This window comes from Dipodomys ordii, unplaced genomic scaffold (genome assembly GCF_000151885.1).
Source record: "Dipodomys ordii isolate 6190 unplaced genomic scaffold, Dord_2.0 Scaffold29, whole genome shotgun sequence".
Lineage (NCBI taxonomy): Eukaryota > Metazoa > Chordata > Mammalia > Rodentia > Heteromyidae > Dipodomys > Dipodomys ordii.
In genome coordinates this window covers 3214028-3234411 of record NW_012267245.1, presented here as the reverse complement: position 1 = coordinate 3234411, position 20384 = coordinate 3214028, and the positions used below count along the sequence as shown (strand labels likewise).

The window sequence follows — 20384 nt, the reverse complement described above, 5'->3', positions numbered from 1 at the left end:
CGGACACAGACAGAAAATTCTTATCCCAAGACCCTGGCGCACCTCGGCGTGGCACCCTGGGCAAGACTGGTCCCTATACCTATGCCGGTGACAGGCCTGATCCTGAAACAACTCCCCGTTTCCACACCCCAGCACGAACATGGAAATGTTACATATAGGGGGCCTGCATGCAACCTCAGTTTCTCTCCCTTCATTATGCTGGCAAATACACACTGAAGAAACAGGCCACCGCACGTCTCCTGCCCCCTTAAAGCATACTTTGTGGGAAGCAGGCCTCAGCCAAGTCTAGAATGGCTCCCAGCTGGGCCTCTCAGGAGCCCAGGAGGGCAGTCATTTCTCACTGATCACAACAACCCAACAGCTTCGCTATCCCTCTATCTTCCATTTTTAGAAAGGCAACAGGACTCAGTAGGCTTAGGCCCTGAGTCACGGCTGCAGTCCAGCCCCTTCATCTCTGTGACAAAGCACATCATCAACCTCCCCTCCCCCACCCCCAGCTCCTAGGGCTTAAATATTGGGCCTATGCACTATCCCTGAGCTCCGCTGCTCAAGCCTAAGTGCTCTACTACTTAGCACATAGCTCCCACTTCTGACTTTTTCTGAGGTTAATTGGTGATAAAATGTCTTGCAGATGGCTGGGTGCCAGAGGCTCATGCCTCTAATCCTAGCTACTCAGGAGGCTGAGATCTGAGGATCTCAATTCAAAGCCATCCCAGGCAGGAGACTCTTTATCTCCAACAAACCACTCAGAAAACCAGAAGTGGCGCTGTGGCTCAAGTGGTAGAGCACTCGCCTTGAGCTGAAGAGCTGAGGGTCAGCAACCAGGCCGAGTTCAAGCACCACGACCAAAAAAAAAAAAAAAAAAAAACCAAAGGGAAAGAAAAAGTCTCACAGGGGCTGGGAAGGTGGCTCAGTGGTAGAGCACTTGCCTTGCATGCATCAGGCCCTGGGTTCGATTCCTCAGCACCACATAAGCAAAAAGAAAAAAGCCGCAAGTGGCGCTGTGGCTCAAGTGGTAGAGCGCGAGCCTTGAGCTGAAGAGCTGAGGGACAGCGCTCAGGCCCAGAGTACAAGCCCCACAGACTTTCTTGCTCTGACTGGCTTCAAACCATGGGCCTTACATCTCAGCCTCCTGAGATGACCCAGCCAGGTCATCAATTTTGACTCAAGTTTCCTCATGTCTATTAGGAAAGCCCACCTTTATGGACTGGAATTTAACTTAAGTATATTAAGTTTCTGTTCCCTCATTTCTAAGGCACTGCTGTCATTCAGGTCCAGAGTGACAGGTCACATCACTAGCCCTGCGTGTGCAGACCCAATGGCCTTCTTTTGTAGTGTCGGCAGCAGCTGAGGATCAGGCAGAGGACAGGAGCATGCGGCATGGGCTGGCACCAACCTGCGGGTCTCTTGGTGAGGTTGAGGCAGTCTGCATGGTACACTTTCGGGCAGCCTGGCTTCTTGCAGGAGACGAGCTGCCCGGCGTCCCCGCAGCTGAAGCACTCGTCCTCTCGCTCCTTTGTGACTTCGCCCTGGCTCCGGCGCTTCCCCTGCTGCTTCTTCTTGAATCGCTTTGACTTTTCTTCAGTGGCAATGGGTTGATTCTAGAGGTCAGATATGGAGCAGTCAACATTCTATCAACACCTTTGTTGTCGCATCGTGACCAGGTTAACTATGCTTTCTGAGTCTCACTTCCTCCTCTGGGAAAAAGACAGTCCTCACAGACTGTTACAGACATGAAGAGGAAATGTAGGAAAGGTACCTGGTACGTCGTACACGGTAGCATTAATGACTATTTCTGCTGAGGATATATAGCTCGGTGGTTACCAAGCGCCATGCGCTTACCACATATGCATCTTAGCCTGGACATTCGCAGGACCACCAACAATGAATAAAGTTCCCTCATTCCCACCATTCCCCAGCACTTCTCTTATTGTTTAGAAATTAAATTACACTCCCCCTCCCCCCAAAAAAAAACCCAACCAAAAAAAGTTTCCTCCTATTGTTGACAGGTCAGCGTCTTACTAATTGGCAATAGATATGTCCCATTTCTCAACTTCCACTCTGGCACTCTACAAACACCCTGAGGATACAGAAAGTGGACACTGCTAACTATAAGAAAAATTTAGCCACCACCCCTTAAAATCTTATGGTTGCTAAGGCAGGTGCTCTACCACTTGGCCATGCCCCCCTACCCTTAATTTTTTGAATAGGATCTCAACTATGGTCTGCTTGACCTGAACTGTGATTCTGTTTGTTTCTCCTAAGGCTGGGATGACAGGTATGGACTATCAAACCCAGATGTTATTGGCTGACATGGGGTCTTACAAACCTTGTGCCTAGGCTAGCCTCAAGGCATGATCCTGAATATCTCTACTTCCCAAGTAGCTAGGATTATACGTGTGAGCCACCTAACTACTATTTTAACTCAGGGGGGAAAAAAAACAGCTGACTTCATTAAGATCATTTAAGGAACCAACAAAACAAAACCCAGTACAATATAGAGATGATTTTCCTCATCTAATAAAATAGTATATTAGTGGGCACTCTTCATTTTCATATATCTTTGCTTAAAATAATTTACTCGCCAATTTGTTTTTTTCACTTTTAATGTTGAACTATTTAACAAACATACATAACAGGAAATACTCAAATTGTAGTCTCTTTTGCATGAAAACTGAGTTTCAATTTTCAGTTCATCGTTCTTTTTGATAGAAAAACCTTGAGGTATACAGATGTTCAATTATGATCAATTAAAAAATTGCTAAAAAGTCTATATAACAGTAAAGGAAGTTTTTAAATAACAAAAAAGCAGGGTAGACTTTTATAACAGTTGCTCCTTAACAGTTACAGAATTAGAAAGCAGTTAAAGTGCAGGTGAGGAAAACACAATCATGTTCACACTTGGTTACAATGTTACAAAGGTGGCAGCATTGGTATGGCCATGTACATGCTAGGCTCTAACACTGAGCCTCTGGAAGGCTCTACGTCCACCAGACTCATCAAGCCAACTCTAGATTCTTTGGTATCTTTACACAGAGAAAGGAGACACAATCACGGATATACCAGAGAATCTGAGTAGTTTATTAGAAGATATGAGGTGACTTGAGACCAATGAAGATGTGGAAAGTAACCTATTTTACAGGTTCCTATTGTACAGCTTTGTTGGCTAAAAAATTACCATCCGTTAAATTCAGATTGTTCAAAACACTTCAGCATTACCCAAAAATCTACCTCCAAATAACCCAACTGGATCATCAGAACACTCAGTACCGACACCAATTCAATGCCACTATTTCAGAGAAGCATCTTCAATCTGGAAGGTAGTACCTTTGGCCTCACTCCCAAGAAGCCACTGCAGTTTGGGGCTCCACATTTGCAAACAGTCTTTCCATTCCCAAGACACTCTAGGTTGTAATTGAAGGTAAGTTCAGTGCCTGTGTAAGAGACGGTGAAAAATCAGTCTAGCTCTGGTTTTAGTTACGCAAAAGATTAACTTCAAAGTCCACAAATTAACTTTAAAAAGAGCAAACTGATTTCATTCCAAACCCATTATTAATAAAAGTTTGATCATTAATGAGCTACTATGACTTATTTCTCAACTTCTTTCTCAACAATTTTGGTCTGAAATATATTAACACAATACAAAAAACAAAACAAAACAAAAACCCTGAACATGCACAGGCATACATACAACAGCTTATGTTTTATTGGTGTGCCACGCCCAGAGAATACAAGTGAGAACACCACCTGCTGTTCTGTGTCCGGATGAGCACGTCTTCCTTGAGAGTACTCAAGGTCCGGTCACGTCAGGACAGTCATAGGAAAGAGAAGAAGACCACGCCGGGCGCTGCTGGCTCACACCTGTAATGCTAGCTATTTAGCAGCCTGAGATCCGAGGCTCACAGCCCGGGCAGCAAAATCTGAGAGACTCCAATAAACTACTAGAAAACCAAAAGTGGTGCAGTGGCTCAATGTGGTAGGGCACTCGGCTAGAGCAGAAAACAAGCTCAGGGACAGCGCCCAGGCCTTCAGTGCCACCTCATGACTGACCAAAAAAGGAAAAAGAGAACTAGCCCCCACGCTAGCGATCCAGACCAACTGTGCCATTACCTGGCTACATGAGCTGAACCTTCGGCACTCCACTTTGTAAGTGCAGAAACTATCTCACAAACTTGTTGAAAAGACGACACAAGATACACAGCAATAATACGTAAAGTGTCCAAGAGCTACACAGGGTCAAGAAGAGAGCCTGCCAAGCATGTCCAAGGACATGGCGTCAGTACCCAGCAGGACCACACGTACAAAACACACAGAGGCTGGCAGTTCAGCACAGAGAGGAACAAACACTTATCATGAACGAGGCTCTGATGGCAATCACCAGGACCACCAAAAAAATAAATAAATAAATAAAAATATATGAATATAAAATAGAATTTTCGCAGATCTGCTTACAACCCCAGCTGTATTGTACGCAACATAGACTGCTATATAGAAAAGCAGGACGCTTGCTTGGCAGGTACTGAGTAAGTAATGTGTAAGCTCAATAACTAATGCATAGCCAGGTGCTGGTGGCTCTCATCTGTCATCCTAGCTACTCAGGAGGCTGAGATCTGAGGATCGCAGTTCAAAGCCAGCCCGGGCAGGAAACTCTGTGAGACTCTTATCTCCAAAAAACCACCAGAAAACCGGAAGTGGCACTGTGGCTCAAGCGGTAGAGCACTGGCCTTGAGCTGAAGAGGGCAGGGACAGTGCCCAAGCCCAGAATTCAAGCCCCACGACCGACCAAAACAAAACAAAACAAAAAAACTAATGTGTAGCTTAATAAAAGGTTAAATTATGGGCTGGGAAAAGTGGCTCAGTAGTAAAGTGCTCGCCTCGCATGCATGAAACCCTGGGTTCCATTCCTCAGCACCACATACACAGAAAAGGCCGGAAGTAGTGTTGTGGCTCAAGTGGTAGAGCGCTAGCCTTGAGCAAAAGCATCTCAGGGACAGCGCCCAGGCCCTGAGTTCAAGCCCCAGTACTGGCAAAAAAAAAAAAAAGGTTAAATGCTAGGGAGGTATTTTCAGAGGTTAAGGTTAAGGAAAAGATCCTGACATAGAACACTATGGATGGATTTGACAAAGGGCACCAAAAGAGAGATGGACAAAAAAGGAAAGAGTCCACTTGGGGGGGGGGGGGTGATAGGGACGTGCAGGGCCTGGAAAGCTCTGAGTGAATTTGGCTTCAGGCCTAGCACATGCTAGCTCATTTTCATTTTGAAACCCATGCAGAAGGAAAACCAAAAGTAAGGCAGGAACAAGATTTGTGAATTCCAGCACGGAGGCATGGGAGCTGGGCATTTGGGAATCAGAGACCGGAGGCTGAGTACACATGTGGTACTCAAGTAGACAGGAGAGATGAGGAGTGAATTCACGCGACTGAGTAACATTTGATTAATCAAATGAGAACTCCTCTTCTTTGCTGCTGCAATTGGGAAGAAAAAAAAAAGAAATGCAAAGCTGGGCGCAGTGAAGGACCACTATCATCACAGTTACCCAGGAGGATGAAGGAAGAGGAGACTGTGTGTGACAGTCGAGGCCAGTGAAGGCAAAAAGAACCCCGTCTCAACAAAAAAGAGCTGAACATGGTGGTGCAAGTGTTTCAGCCCGGCTACATCAAGAGTGCAGTCCAGGCCACCCCAGGGGAAAAAGCAAGGCCCTACCCAAAAACAATGAGAGCAGAAAGGCTGGAAGCAGGGCTCAAAGCAGTAGAGTTCCTTTCTAGCCAAGTGTGAAGGCTTGGCAAAAAACAAAGAGTGTGTAAGATCTACAAATCCAAGTAAGTTTGTTCTGGTGTCAGGATTGCAGACTAGATGGAGAAAAAGGAGTGTGAAGGCTCACAGTTGTGCTGCGAAGTCTAGTAAAGGTTGTCTTGGCGGACTGAGGAGACGCACCTTAAGGCGCTACCTGGAAAGAGCTGGGGAGCACGGATGTGTGTCTTTGGATTTCTCCAAACACATTCGATCATGGGGGCAGCACCCTGATCCATCAAATAAAAGACTCAATTGTAAAAACCCTAGAAGGATTAAATAAATGTCCATGCTCTTAATACTTCTTAGCGGGCACTGACATCCATTTCAACCGAACAAACCATATTCAAACCATACCACCAGTCAACGCAGGGGTAATACCACACATTTTACAGCACGTTTGAAAGGATTAAATGATACACTGGACTGAGATCAACCTGATTTAAGCTTCCCATATCACATCACTGGGATGACAGATACTTGAACAGGATCTATCATTTTTGCCTGAGCAGCCTTGAACTTGGATTCTCTCCATCACTGAGTAGCTAGGATTATAGGTGTGGTAGAAAAAGACCTAGCATTGGTACAGTAGAAAAAAACTGCTTTTAATTTTTGTTGTCTTCTTTTTAAAGTTTGCTACAGAAAGATCATGTAAACCACAAATTTCAAATAATTGACACAAGTCACTATTTTAAAAAAAAAAAAACAGGCTAGGATGGGAAGGGATGGGAAGGGGAAACCAAAGAGGAGGCTACAATGCTTGATTAGAAATGTACTCATTATCTTGCCCATGTAATTGTAACCCTTCTGTACAGTATTTTCACAATAAAAAAAATAAAAGAACTGAAAAAAAAAGAAATGTACTCATTACCTTGATCATGAAATTGTAACCCCTCTACAGTATTTTCACAATAAAAAAAAGCATAATAATGCTTGTGTCAATAAAAATATATAGTATCATAGCAAAAAAAATAAAAAATAAAAACTTAGGCTGGACCAGATGCCAAGTCATGCTCAAGTAGTTTTACTTTCGTCACTTAATACTTTATGGGAAGTAAGAGCAAAACAGGAAGAACAACTAGTTGCTCAATTTTTAAAAGCTGGAAACCATATGAACTTTCAAAACTCTAAAATGTCCAGGAGGCAGCTGAGAAACGCTTCAATTCTAAAGAAAAGGTACATGCAGGAAGGAAACTACAATCATCTCACAACAACAAAACACAAAGGAAAATGGACCAAATAGCCTTTTTTCTTTTTTTTGTGGTCGGGTCGTGGGGCCTGAACTCTGGGCCTGGACGCTGTCCCTCAGCTCTTCAGCTCAAGGCTAGTGCTTTACCACTTGAGCCACAACAGCACCACTTCTGGCTTTTTTTGTTTTTGCTTTATGTGGTGCTGGGGAATCGAACCCAGGGCCTCAGGCATGCAAGGCAAGCGCTCTACCACTGATCCACCTTCCCAGCCCCTAGCCTTTTCTTTTCCATCTTTTGAGAGAGTCAGTCAAGGGTGAGCTAAAAATCACAAGCGTCCTGACTTAGCTTCCTGGTGCTGAGTACAGCCTGCAGCCCCACAGCAGGTGAAACACTCACTCTGCTTTCTTGCTTACAAGTTGGCACTTGATCACTCTTATCTACTGAGATTCCAGGACTTTTCTGCCCTGCTGACTTCAACCATCAATCTTTAAAAAAAAAAAGAACAAAAAACCACTAGTCCTGGGGCTTGAACTAAGGGCCTGAGCACAGTCCGTGAGCTTCTTTTTTTTTTTGGGGGGGGTGGGGGTCTGTTGAGGGGCTTGAACTCTGGGCTTGGGAGCTGTTCCTCAGCTCTTGAGCACAAGGCGAGCGCTCTACCACTTGAGCCACAGCGCCACGTCCAGTTTTCTGGTGGTTCATTGGAGATCAGAGTCTCACGGACTTTCCTGCCCGGGCTGGCTTTGAACCATGATCCTCACATCTCAACTTCCTGAGTAGCTAGGATTACAGGAGTAAGCCCCGGTCCCCGGCTACCTGAGCTTCTTATGCTCAAGGCTAGCACACTCTTACCACTTGAGCCACAGCATCACTTCCGTTTTTTTCTGTTTATGTGGTACTGGGAAATCAAACCCAGTGCATGCAAGGCAAGCACTCTACCACTAAGCCACCTTCCCAGCCCCTTTTTTTCCTGCCCCCAGCCCTATTTAACTCCTTTCTTTAGATCAATATTTCTTAGCTCAGCGCTGGTGGCTCCCATCTGTTACCCCAGTGACTCCCAAGGCTGAGATATGAGGGTTTCAGTGTGGGCAGCCAGCCTGGGCCGAAGAGTTAATGAAACCTCCAATTAACTAGCAAAAAGCCAGAAGTAAAGGTATGGCTCAAGTGGCACAGTGGAAGCTTTGAGTGAAACAGCTCAAGGTTCTGACTTCAAGTACCAAAGATTAAATACAATAAAGAAGATTAATGCTTCTTCAGGTCAAGAAAACTAGGCAAAGGAGAATCTAAGTCTTCAAGAATGTTCATGGGATTTTTACACTTGAACTATACTACCATTAAGTACAAATTCTCAGTTTGAGCAAAATGATGGTGTCCAACTGTTTCGCTCATGTTATTGGTAAAATACATTTTGACACTCATGTACTTTCTGCATATCTGACGATTCATAAAGTATGCTGGGCATCTGTGGCTCACACCTGTAATCCCAGGTACTTAGGAGTCTGATATCTGAAGATAAGTGATTTGAAGCCAGCCCTAGTGGAAAAGTCACAGGTCTCTTGTGTCCAAGTAACCAGGAAAAAAGCATTTTGAGAGTAGAAATGGTGATGACTGTACAATAAATGCCAGGTACCACCTGAGAATCCTTATGAGTCAGGAACTGAGACTTCATTTTGGAATACAGGACATGTACTCACTTAAATGATAAACCGGATATTCAGATGAGTTTCAGAATCCTTAAATGTCTCTTACCTGCTTTAATGTCACTCAAGGCAAAAAGGCCAACACGAGTGTCTCCATTCACAGACCATTTCTGTGTTTCGCAGTTGGGCTGACAGCAGTGATTCATGAACCGAGCATAATTTCCTTTGGGACCAGCGTCAATGATTCGATCCTAGGATGCCAAGAAAATATGTTCATCATTAGCATTATACTATCTGTTAGGTCCCAGCGGCTCACGCCTGTCATCCTAACTACTCAGGAGGCTGAGACCTGAGGAGCCTGGTTCAAAGCCAGCCCAGGCAGGCAGGAAGGTCCATGAGACTCTTATCTCCAATTAGCCACCAAAAGGCAGAAGCAGAGGCGTGGCTTAAGTGGTAGAACACTAGACTTGCACACAAAAGCTGAGGAATAGTGCTTAGGTACTAATTTCAAGCCCCATGACCAGCACACATACACCAAAAGAACATCTATTATCCTCTCTAATAAAGTTGAAGTTGTTATTTCTGCTATCCGAATACCCCAGCACAATGGTTCTAAGCCACAGAGCAACAGCACTACTAACTCAATCTGGTTATCAGAAATATAAATTCCTGGACTGCAGTAAAATTCAGAATCAATGGTAAGAAGCCCCCTAGTGGACACTCACGTATATTGCAGTATGAACTGCTGACCCAGAAGTAAGAGTTTGTCTTAATCCGTAAGAAATTTCCTAACTAAAGAAAATAGAACTCACCTACTGAGAATTAAATTTTAATGGTGACTATCGCTCCTGAACTCTAATTGGAATATCTGCAAGTGAAGACTCATAAGCTGTTAGAGTACCGTTTAACTCTACACCAGTGTGGCTCAATCCCAGGTATGTGTGAGATAGCCCTGAGAAAAAAGACCTTATCTGACATAAACTACAGCAAAAGAGGGCTGCACACCTGCTAACATGGTAGAAAGAGTCACAGTTCAAACCCAAACACTGCCTGAATAAATACAATTTTTTACAGGGGTAAATATCAGAAAAGGGGCTGTTATAAAATAAAAGTGCGTAAGGCCAGGTGTGATGCAAACATCTGTAATCCCAACTGAGGGGAAGGCAAGAGGACAGCAATTTCCATGTCAGCCTGGACTATTTAAGTAACTCTATTTCAAAATGAAATTGAAAAGAGCTGAGGATGTAGCTGGATGGTAGAATGCTTGCCCAGCATGTTTGAGACCCTGAGATCAAATTCACACCAGAAAAGGGGGGGCGGGGGGAGAGAGAAGACACCGGTTTAGGCAGGGGGAAAAAAAGTTCTGAGCCAAATGCTGGTAGATCTAAGGATCAAGGTTCGAAGCCAACCCAGGCAGGAAAGTCAAGTGAGACTCTCTCCGTTAATCAGAAAAGGCTGGAAGTGGTGCTGTGGCTCAAGTGGTAGAATGTTAGCTTGAGTAAAAGGAGCCCAGAGACATCCCCCATGCCCATGTTCCAGTCCTGGGATTGGCAAAATAAATAAAGGTTCTTCTGAACCTAATATTCAGGTATAAAGAGGAATTACAGATCTGCAGAAAATAAACATACAACACTGAAATTATTATAATTCTAAAATCTGCCAGGCACCAGGGAAAAGTAGCACATACTTTTTCCTATAATAAGAAATCTATTTACATAACCTTATAGGCGAACAAAATATTAAAGACGCTTCCTATCATGTAAAATAAAAAGAGTTTGCCCAAAAAATCCTATGGATCTGGAGAAATAACTACACTTGGGCAGAACTCAAGTGTTCATGTCATGGCTATGATGACTAGCTAGAGTGAGGTGCATTTCTCCATGTCAGCAGAGGAAACACTGTACGATACTTACTTTGTCGAGGGTGAGCATGTAGAAGTTGGTAATATCATGTTCTTGGGCATGACGAATCCGGGCTCTGCATTCTTCTTCATCTATCAGCTCACCCACATATTCATTCACAAACTCACCCTAGAACAAACAAGAAAGAGCTCCTGGTTTAAAGAGAAAAACACAGTTTATTCGCATGTATGCATTTAAAAAATTAATGAGCCAAGCACTGGTGGCTCAAGCTTGTAATTCTAGCTACTTAGGAGGCTAAGATCTGGGGATAATGGGAAAGAAGTCCATGAGACTCTTCATTTCCAACTACACCAGACATGGAATGATAGCTTATGTTTTAGAATGCCCTGTCCCTGAGTTCAAACCCTAGGACTGTACACACACACATACAATTATAAATATCGCTTAATCTGCGTTAATACCTCCTCCCTCTCATATTACTTCTAGGACTATCACAAAAGGGCAAATAATGCCATAGGATCTTTATAAATTTCCTTCTTTCATTCCACATAATAAACTTGATTAATGTAAGAACTTCTGAGTATACCTCTCAGCTCTGGAGGGCTACAACAACATATAGTAAGATTAATCCCTAAACTGTATTGTCTTCCTATATAATGCATTTTTTCATGTTTATCAAGAGCTAATCATATGCAACAAACTAAATAATAGTATTCTAACTAGGGAGAGGCAACATTTTTTGGTACCTTTTTGATATCAGTTTTTGTCCGCAGGCCCCAGCCCCTCTGTAATGTGCGGAAGATTTCCACCTCTGGATACTGGCGCTTGCTAAAGCACTGGTTCTGACAGCGTCCGCCCGCAGGACACACTGTCGGGTGGCACTCATACAGCAGCATGCGGTTGATACACTCTGAGTCTATCCCACAGGGGTTCTCATCGGTAGCTTTGCAGTTACAGCGGGGAATCTCTGACAGGTCGGCTGTGAAGATCTGCACCCTTCCAATTGGACGGTTCACCTGGAGAAGCAGCACATACAATGGCACACCTGCTAAATCACAATCAGAACCTATAACGGCAATTTCTTTGCCTCAAAAATGTATAAAACATGTTAGATGGTTTTAAGCAACCAGGATGTAAGTTGTTTGTCAGACACTGTGGCTCACTCCTATAATCCCAGCTACTAGTGAGGCTGAGATCTGAGAATCAGTTTCAAGCCAGTGTAGGCAGACAAAAACCTGAAAGACTATTATCTCCAATTAACCAGCAAAAAGGTAAAAGTGAAAGCCTGATGAGTGGTAAAGCACCAGCCATCAGTAAATAAGCAAGGTGAGAGTAAGAGCCCAACTTCAAGCCCTTGACTGACTGATTCTCACACACACACACACACACACACACACACACACACACACAGAATTTGGTAACTTGATATAAACACGAAGACTCACTTGAATCAGAAAATTAAAGCTACTTTCTTATATGGAAAAATCCTGGATGAATGAAAACATCTTTGGATAATTTGGATTCCTTATGTGACCATAGTTTCTAGAATTTACTATGTCTTTTTTTTATTACTAAGTAGTTGTAAAGGTGGTTTAAATTCCACAAGTCAGGTTATTAATGTAATGCATCGTGATCAACATCACATTGCCATCGTTCCCTGATTTCCCCGCTTGCACCCCTACCCTTCAGTTACATAGTTCAATGTTTGCATAACGTGCACTGAATATAATAACCTCATTTGCTCACCATTCTTCTCTCCATTCACCTGACCATGTTTCCACCTCTTGGTATTTGTTTTGATAGACAGTGTATTAGTTGTTCAAGGGTTACACCATTATACCCAAAGAATACCATCCTTTACTCAGTTTGTACATGTATAGACATTGAACCCTGTAGATGGTTGTATTTTAGCTCTAACTTCCACAAGTGAGAGAAAACTTAACCATTTTTCCTAGTTTCATCCATTATTCTTCTGATAGTAATGCAGATAGTACTGTAGAAAAATAGGAAGAAGCCGGGCGCTGGTGGCTCACGCCTGTAATCCTAGCTACTCAGGAGGCTGAGATCTGAGGATCGCCGTTCAAAGCCAGCCCGGGCAGGAGAGACCGTGAGACTCCTATCTCCAATAAACCACCAGAAAACTGGAAGTGGCGCTGTAGCTCAAGTGTTAGAGCGCTCACCTTGAGCTGAAGAGTGGAGGGACAGAGCCCAGGCCGAGTTCAAGCCCCACGACCGACAAAAAAAAAAAAAAAAAAAATGGAGAGTGAAGAAGCTGGCTCCTGAGCTGCTCCTGCGCAGCTGCCTTCTCTCCAGCCAGGTGCCATGGGTTGACAGTCCTATCGTGCTGCTTTTGTCACACAAGGATTATGTGAACAGAATTCTTTTTTAAGTGGCCTGAATGCACATTCTCAATTTTCCATGTAGCTTGGGGCTGACAGATGCAAACCACTGGCCACTGCATCTAGCTATGCATTCAGAAGCAGTCTTTGAACATTTCTGCATGGGCTGGGCAGGAATTGTGCACGAGCCTCCCATTCTCAGGTCTCCTAAGTGGCTCAGATTGCAGGTATGAGCCACATAAGCCCAGCCATAGCACATGCACTATGCCACAAAGGGTCATAGGTTTCTTCATTTACACTCCTATCTTTATCCAAAGGTAACTTTTCCTGAACTTCCCATTTACACATGAACATAGTAGGAAGAAGACAAACCATACAGAGACTCTCCTAGAGATAGCCTCAAGATTTCTTCTCACCTTTATATGCTTATAAGGTGGGGGCTTCTTGTCATTCTTGCGATCTTCCTGCAGCTGTCTTAGCTCTTTTTGGGCCTTTAACTCTTCAAACCTCGCTGCAGCTTCTTGAAGAGCTAAGAAACACAATGCAAAGATAACATAAAAAATTATGCCCACCACCACCGAAAGTTGAAGAAAGATCTCTATTTTACACACACAAAAAAATCAAAGGAAGTGAGGCTGTGGCTCAAGGGGTAGAGCGCTCACTTTGAGCTGAAGAGCTCAGGGACAGCGCCCAGGCCCAGAGTGCAAGCCCCACAATCAACCAAAAAAAAAAAAAAAAAGGAAATGACAAAGTCCTAGACCTTCATCATACTTAGTTTTCTGGCTTTCACCACAGCCTAATACCATAGAGGCAAAACCTTAAACTTCAGTATCTAAATATATTCAATTAGCAAGAGATCTACTGGGACAGCTAGTACAAGGTAATTATCACTGAGGAATATAACTATGTGTGCTGCAGGTTACATGTACCAATTTCCCATTGTATCAGATAAGAAAGACAAAGCCCATTGGAGAATGAGAAAACAGGTGCTGACACCAAGGGCCTGAAATGCAACACCAGCTGTTACCACTGTCCCCACAAATCACTTAAACATTCTACAACTTTAATTACTTTCACAATTTTTGGTGCATTTTATTTCTTTTAAACAGGGTAAAAAGAAAAGGAACCAGGCGCCGGTGGCTCACTTCTGTCATCCTAGCTACTCAGGAGGCTGACATCTGAGGATGGAGGTTCAAAGCCAGCCCAGGCAGCAAAGTCTGTGAGACACTTATCTCCAATAAACCACTAGAAAACCAAAAGTGGCGCTGTGGCTCAAGAGTGCTCGCCTTGAGCTGAAGAGCGCAAGGACAGCACCCAAACCCAGAGTTTAAGCCCCACGACTGACAAAAAAGAAAAGAAAAGAAAAGGAAATGAAGAGAAAAGAAAAAAGAAAAGAAAAGAAAAGAGGATTTGGGTGCCAGTGGGTTCAAAGCCAGCCCAGGAAGAAAAGTCCCTATGTAAAGCTCTTACCTCTTGCTAATCATAAAAAAGAAAAGAAAAAAGAAAAAGCTGGGAAGTATAGAATGCTAGCCTTGAGGGGAAAAAAACAAAAACAAGAACAAAATCCCAGGAACAGCCCCAGGACCAACCCCCAGTGACAGGAGGGAGCAAGGGAAGGAAGGCCATGGAGAAGGCAGTGGAGAAGGCCAGGAGTGGTAAAGGGGGGAGGGGCAAAGAGCCTCTCCAGCAAAAGCAGCTTTGTAGAGATTCGTGCTTATTTAGCAAAATGAATTATATGTTCTACAAAACACTTTCCAAACTCTGCTTAGTTAATGGTGAGAAAACACAACACCCTTCCTCAGGGAAGCTACAGTTAAGTAAAGGTTAAGTTTTAAAATAATGAGTTATATAAATTAAGTTCCCCACAAAATCTTACAGCTACAGCCACAAAAAGACCTGGAACCGAATACATCTGCTAAATGTGCGTTACACCAACTGGAGCAGAGCATACACTCAAGCAACAGCAACAGACTTTTCTCAGTGTGAGAAAGAAGATAAAGTTACCTTTTTTGTAAGTCCCATCCACTCCTTTGCCCATCTTATCCTTGCTGCTCACATCCCCTTCCATGTAAGGAAATACTCGGGCCTGATGGGTCCACAGATAGTCATTGGACCCAAAGAAGAGGACAGGGAATTCACCCACGTCATGTCTCATTTTATCAATGTTGGAAGGAACAGCTCGAGGATGGCAGATCTCAGCTGGCCACCACCTGGAAAAGGTATCAACAAGGAAGAAAGCTCTAGAAAATTGCAAGGCACTAGGAAAATAACACACCTAAGACAGGAATAAGAAACAATTATTTGGTTGGGGGGGGGAGGGTCATTGTTCTGTGCTGAGTATATGTGCAAATGTCCTAAAATACTGGCAGTATATTTTCTAGTTTGTGAAATTATGTGTGGCTACAAATCATTACATACACTTGTTCTTTCTTATAATAAGACACACTTAACTGGCAGTTGGGGGGAGGGGAAGAGAGAATGCTGTGCCTAATCAGAAAGAAGACCCTTTCTTAAAAAGTAAAGCAATGAGTTTTAGTTTCCAAGAATGAGGGTGGCAAAAAGGAATGTGCCATTCTTTTTCAGGCTTACTCACCTGTATCGTCCAACTTTCACCCAGACGATCTCCCTGTAGTGTGGCTTTTTGCCTGCCTTACAGTCATTGCAATACCAGTTTCCTTCAGGGATATCAATGTTTAAGCACTCCCGATGAAAAGCAGCAGGACAAGAGTCACAGCATAGAAGGCTACCTCCTGCAGGAATCAGAACACCTGACAATCAGACCCAGAAGGACTTGGCCTAAGTAGCTTTAGCTTAGCCTTAACCAATCCAAGAAAATTAAGTGAAAAGATAAAGCTGGAAAAGACGTGTATGTATACACACAAACATACCTCTCATCTCGAATTAACTACCAAAAAAGCCAGAAATGGAACTGTGGCTCAAGAACTAGCCTTGAACAGGCCTAGAGTTCAAGTACCAGGACTGGCACCAAAAAAAAAAAAAAAAGTACTTACAAACAAAACTGTCACAGAAATGATGTCAAAGCTGGGCCTGGTAGCACTGATAACTGGGGGCTGAGGTAGGAGGAGCACCTGAGTGTTCTCAAAGCACATGGGCAGCAGAGAGAGAACCACTTCTCAAAAAAAAAAAATCAAAACAACCAGGCACCTGTGGCACCTGTGGCTCACATCTATAATCCTAGCTACTCAGGAGGCTGAGATATGAGGATCATCATTCAAAACCAGCCTGGGCAGAAAAGTCCTGTGAGACTCTTAGCTCTAGCCTTAAGCTGAAGAGCTCAGCAACAGTGCCCGGGTCCAGAGTTCAAGCTCCATGACCTTCCCCCCCCCTCCTCCCCCAAATCAATCAAAACAAAGGGCTGGGAAAGTGGCTTATTGGTAGAGTGGTTGCCTAGCATACATGAAGCCCTGGGTTTGATCCCTCAGTACCACATAAATAGAAAAAGCCAGAAGTGGTGCTGTGGCTCAAGTGGTAGAACGCTAGCCTTGAGCAAGAGAAGCTCAGGGATTGTGAACAGGCCCTGAGTTCAAGCCCAAGAACTGGCAAAACAAACAAAAATCAAAAGGAGTATATGACCATAACATTGATTAGAATTGTTTCTTAGTTTTTTTTTTTTTATCATTCTTGTCTGATGACATACATAAGGGTTTAGAGCAATGACTCAAAATTAAACCATAATTTTTTAATCCTATTCGGAGGACTGCATTTTTTTGTTTTATTCCTTAGTGCTTTAATTCATTATCATTTTAACAAGAATCAAGTCAAGCTCTCCTATGAAGGAACCAAACCGAGTTTTCAAATTGTGCTACCTTCATTTAAGACATCATTTCTAAATAATTTCTTCCACTGGCAACCTCAAAAAAATAACATTTTTTCCCCAAGAAAAAAATCTGTATTAATCATTTTTCAGCCCAACAGAGAGACACACAAGTTTAACCCCTCACCTTCTGAGCACACAAAACACCAGCTGACATTAACATGCTCATGATTTCGGCAGCCCCGCCTAGGGGTAAAGTGATTAGGGCAGATGATACTATTCGATGCAAGGATTTTTGACCCAGCAGCCAGACAGAAATCATTGGCATGATATGCCACCGGGCAGCGGACACATCGCATCAGACGACCTAGAGGAAAACCAGGCAGGAGCAAAACAATCAGATTTTATGTGAGAACAATGTGACTTATTCAGGTCCATTTTGCTAGTTGGGTAGAGAAAAATGTCTGAAATGGAAGGACCATTAAGACAATGGATATTGAACATGTACAACTAACATGGGAACTATGTGCCACGTCTGCAAACGGGGTCAAGTTCCCACAACAACAAAGGAAACAAACATCAAAAGCACTGTCCAAACCACTGACCCAACTCCTAGGAGATCTGGAATAACCCTCAGGAAGGGAAGGATGCAATATTCGTTCTTGCATTCTAGTCTATGACTTGAAAATCTTTGAAATAAATGAACCCTTCCAAATGAAATACATCTTATATATCTCACCAGCTAAACCATTATCAAACCACCTAAGTCCAATCTATACATTAATAGTAATTTAAAAAGGAAATGAAAGCCGGGCACTGGTGGCTCACGCCTGTAATCTTAGCTACTCAGGAGGCTGAGATCTGAGGATCATGGTTCAAAGCCAGCCTGGGCAAGAAAGTTTATGAAACTCTTATCTCCAATAAACCACCAGAAAACTGGAAGTGGTGCTGTAGCTCAAGTGGTAGAGCACAAACCTTGAACTGAAGAGCTGAGGGACAGCGCCCAGGCCCAAAGCTCAATTCAAGCCAAACAGCCGACAAAAAAAAAAAAAAGGAAATGAACACAAGTACTTTTTCAAACTAAATTGCACATTAAATTCAAATCTTTAACACTTTCACACAGGGTGAGATCTCCAGAAAACACAATGTGTCTATGGATATAGTCCATTCTCTACTGTCTACCTACCTGACAAGCCAGAGCTGGGAAGAGATTCCATACTTCATTTGAAAATACCATTGCCAACAAAGCTGAGGTCCCTCAATTAGATTGCTCTACATGACAAATCCTTACCTTTAGATGCAGAAACACTGGCTGGATTAGCAGCATGACAGGTTATGCACATATGGAGGGAGCACCGGAAGCCCTTGTTCTGCATGACAGTTGGTGGGTACTTCTGGACACACTCTTCATGGTAAAACTTTCCACACAAGGGCAGAAGGCACCTTTTAACATCTTCACCACTCTGCTTACATACAAAACAGGTGTGGATTCCTGGGGAAGGAAGGGGTATCAAATCAGTAGTAGCTAAAACATCCTATTACTAGTAATTACTAATTAGAACGTAATGAGGAGTTTTATAATAGATTCATTAGATTGACATTTGAGTGGAATGAGTGATCTTCATATGCGATACAACAGGATGCAGACACTGACAATGCCCACTCCATTACATACTGCAGTGCTGGGGTTTAGGCAAGCACTTGACCTCTGAGCTACATTTCCAGCCCTCAATTTTTGAGGCAGGGTCTTGCTATGTAGCTCAGGTTTTGTCCAGGGGTACCAGCTTAAAAGGACAGTTTGTTCCTCTAGAGAACTGAATTTGCAAAGAAAGTGCTTTGTACCTGAGACATGCCCAAGACCTTTTCCCTTACAGGTACTGTTAAAGAGGGTCTTGAGCGTTTGCCAGTGCAGCCTGGATAGGTCATCCATGTAACCAGGATGACAACCATGTCACTACACCCAGTTTATTGGCTGATGGGATCTTGCTTTTTTTTGCCCAGGCTGCCTCAAGCTATAATCCTCCCAACATCCACCTCCTGAGTAGCTAGAAACAGGAGTTAAGCCATCTCAATGACTACCACAAAGCATACATGCCAAAAGACAAAGTTGGACCTGAATCTAATCCAGCCTCTAGATCCAACTGTAAATTTAAAGGAAAATACAAAAGGGAAAGAAGCAAACTAAAGTGACAACTTAAAAAATGCAACCAATCAAATTTACAATATAGGAAGTGGCGCTGTGGCTCAAGTGGTAGAGCTGCTAGCCCTGAGCTGAAGAGCTGACAGACAGGGCCCAGGCCCAGAGTTCAAGCCCCACGACCGACCAAAAAATAAAAAACAAAAAACAAAAAACAAAAAACATCGAGATTGGATCTCAAATTTACAGTATAAACAACATGACAAACAACCATGCCTACAACAAATGAATAGCATTTTTTTTAAAAATTGGAAAAGAGCAAAGTGCCAGTAGCTCACATCTACAATCCTGCTGAGAAATGAAGGATCACAGTTCCAAATCTACAAAACTTCATCTCCAATTAACCAACAAAATGGCTCAAGTGCTAGAACACTAGAGAGTAATGCTCCACTGTCAGAGGTAAGAGTCTCACAAAATTTCCTGCCCTGTCTAGTTTCAAATGGGTGGTCTTCCTGAGAAGCTAGGCTTACATCTGTCACTGTCACTCCAGGTCTGCTGTGCTATGTCACAGCTGTGGCTACTGGTGACATCCCACGCAGGTGGCTTCACAGACACAACTGCTTCCTCCTGCATCCCTGGCTCTGCACAATTGGGAATTTCCAGCATGCTAATGTGGACACTTTCTCTTTGGGTGGAATCATCCAGCCCAGGGCTTTATTCCCAGGTCTTCAGATCTCAACCTCTTGAGTAGCTACGGCTACAGTCCAGACCTTTAATGACTTGGGATCGTCAGAACCATACCTCCCCCCAGATTTCCTCACTACTTAAATGCTTTAACAGCTGCATACCATGAGGAACAAACAACACTTTCCTTAGCACAGTTTATAATACCGTATTATCACAAGCTAAGTCTCAGCTGACCATCACCATTTCTGACCCAACCCTTCTGCAAGTCTCCCAAATAATCTTTCTTCTGTTGACAAATATTTGATACTACTACAACACCATAGAAAAGTATATATGTGTACACACACACACACGGCTTGAATGTACAGTTCATGAACAGTCACAAAGTGAACATGTTCATAGGAATATCACCCAGCTAGAAAAAATGGAAAATATAGCCAGTAACTGGAAAGCTTTACAAGTCCCAGTGTCAGTAACTATGACTCAGAGGGAAGGAAGGAAGGAAGGAAGGAAGGAAGGAAGGAAGGAAGGAAAGAAGGAAAGAAGGAAGGAAGGGTTAAGCTCTGAACTATCTGCTCCCCAAATATTTCATATAATTTCAAAATTACACCTTTTCCCTTTAATTCCTGTATATTAACATCCATTCTCTCACTTTTTTTGGTGGTACTAGAGTTTGAACATTTCCACATGCTACGCAGGAGCTCTAGCTCTTGAGCTATTCCACCACCCCCTCTTTTGCATTATTTTTTCAAATGAGTGCAGGCTGGCCTGGACAGTCACTCTTCTACTTGTGCTTCCATTTGTCACTGGGATAATAACACATGCCACTATACCTCAATACTGTGTTTCTTTTCTTTTTTTTTTTTTTTTGTCGGTCGCGGGGCTTGAACTCTGGGCCTGGGCACTGTCCCTCAGCTCTTCAGCTCAAGGTGAGCACTCTACCACTTGAGCTACAGCGCCACTTCC

The 20384-nt window shown here is 43.3% G+C and overlaps 1 protein-coding gene across 3 annotated transcripts in view; it reads right to left on the bottom strand.

Annotated features, from left to right (window-relative positions):
• The window catches only part of Nsd1 (nuclear receptor binding SET domain protein 1), a 104569-nt gene that overhangs the window by 3425 nt on the left and 80760 nt on the right, over positions 1–20384 (bottom strand). For all 3 annotated transcript variants that reach the window (XM_013016078.1, XM_013016077.1, XM_013016079.1), the window contains 10 exons: positions 17886–18086; positions 16782–16961; positions 15413–15569; positions 14824–15029; positions 13236–13348; positions 11227–11496; positions 10532–10648; positions 8728–8869; positions 3328–3434; positions 1397–1601 (listed from right to left, as the gene is read on the bottom strand). In XM_013016078.1, coding sequence (XP_012871532.1) covers positions 1397–1601; positions 3328–3434; positions 8728–8869; positions 10532–10648; positions 11227–11496; positions 13236–13348; positions 14824–15029; positions 15413–15569; positions 16782–16961; positions 17886–18086 — 1698 coding nt within the window. The remainder of the gene's footprint in view (positions 1–1396; positions 1602–3327; positions 3435–8727; positions 8870–10531; positions 10649–11226; positions 11497–13235; positions 13349–14823; positions 15030–15412; positions 15570–16781; positions 16962–17885; positions 18087–20384) is intronic.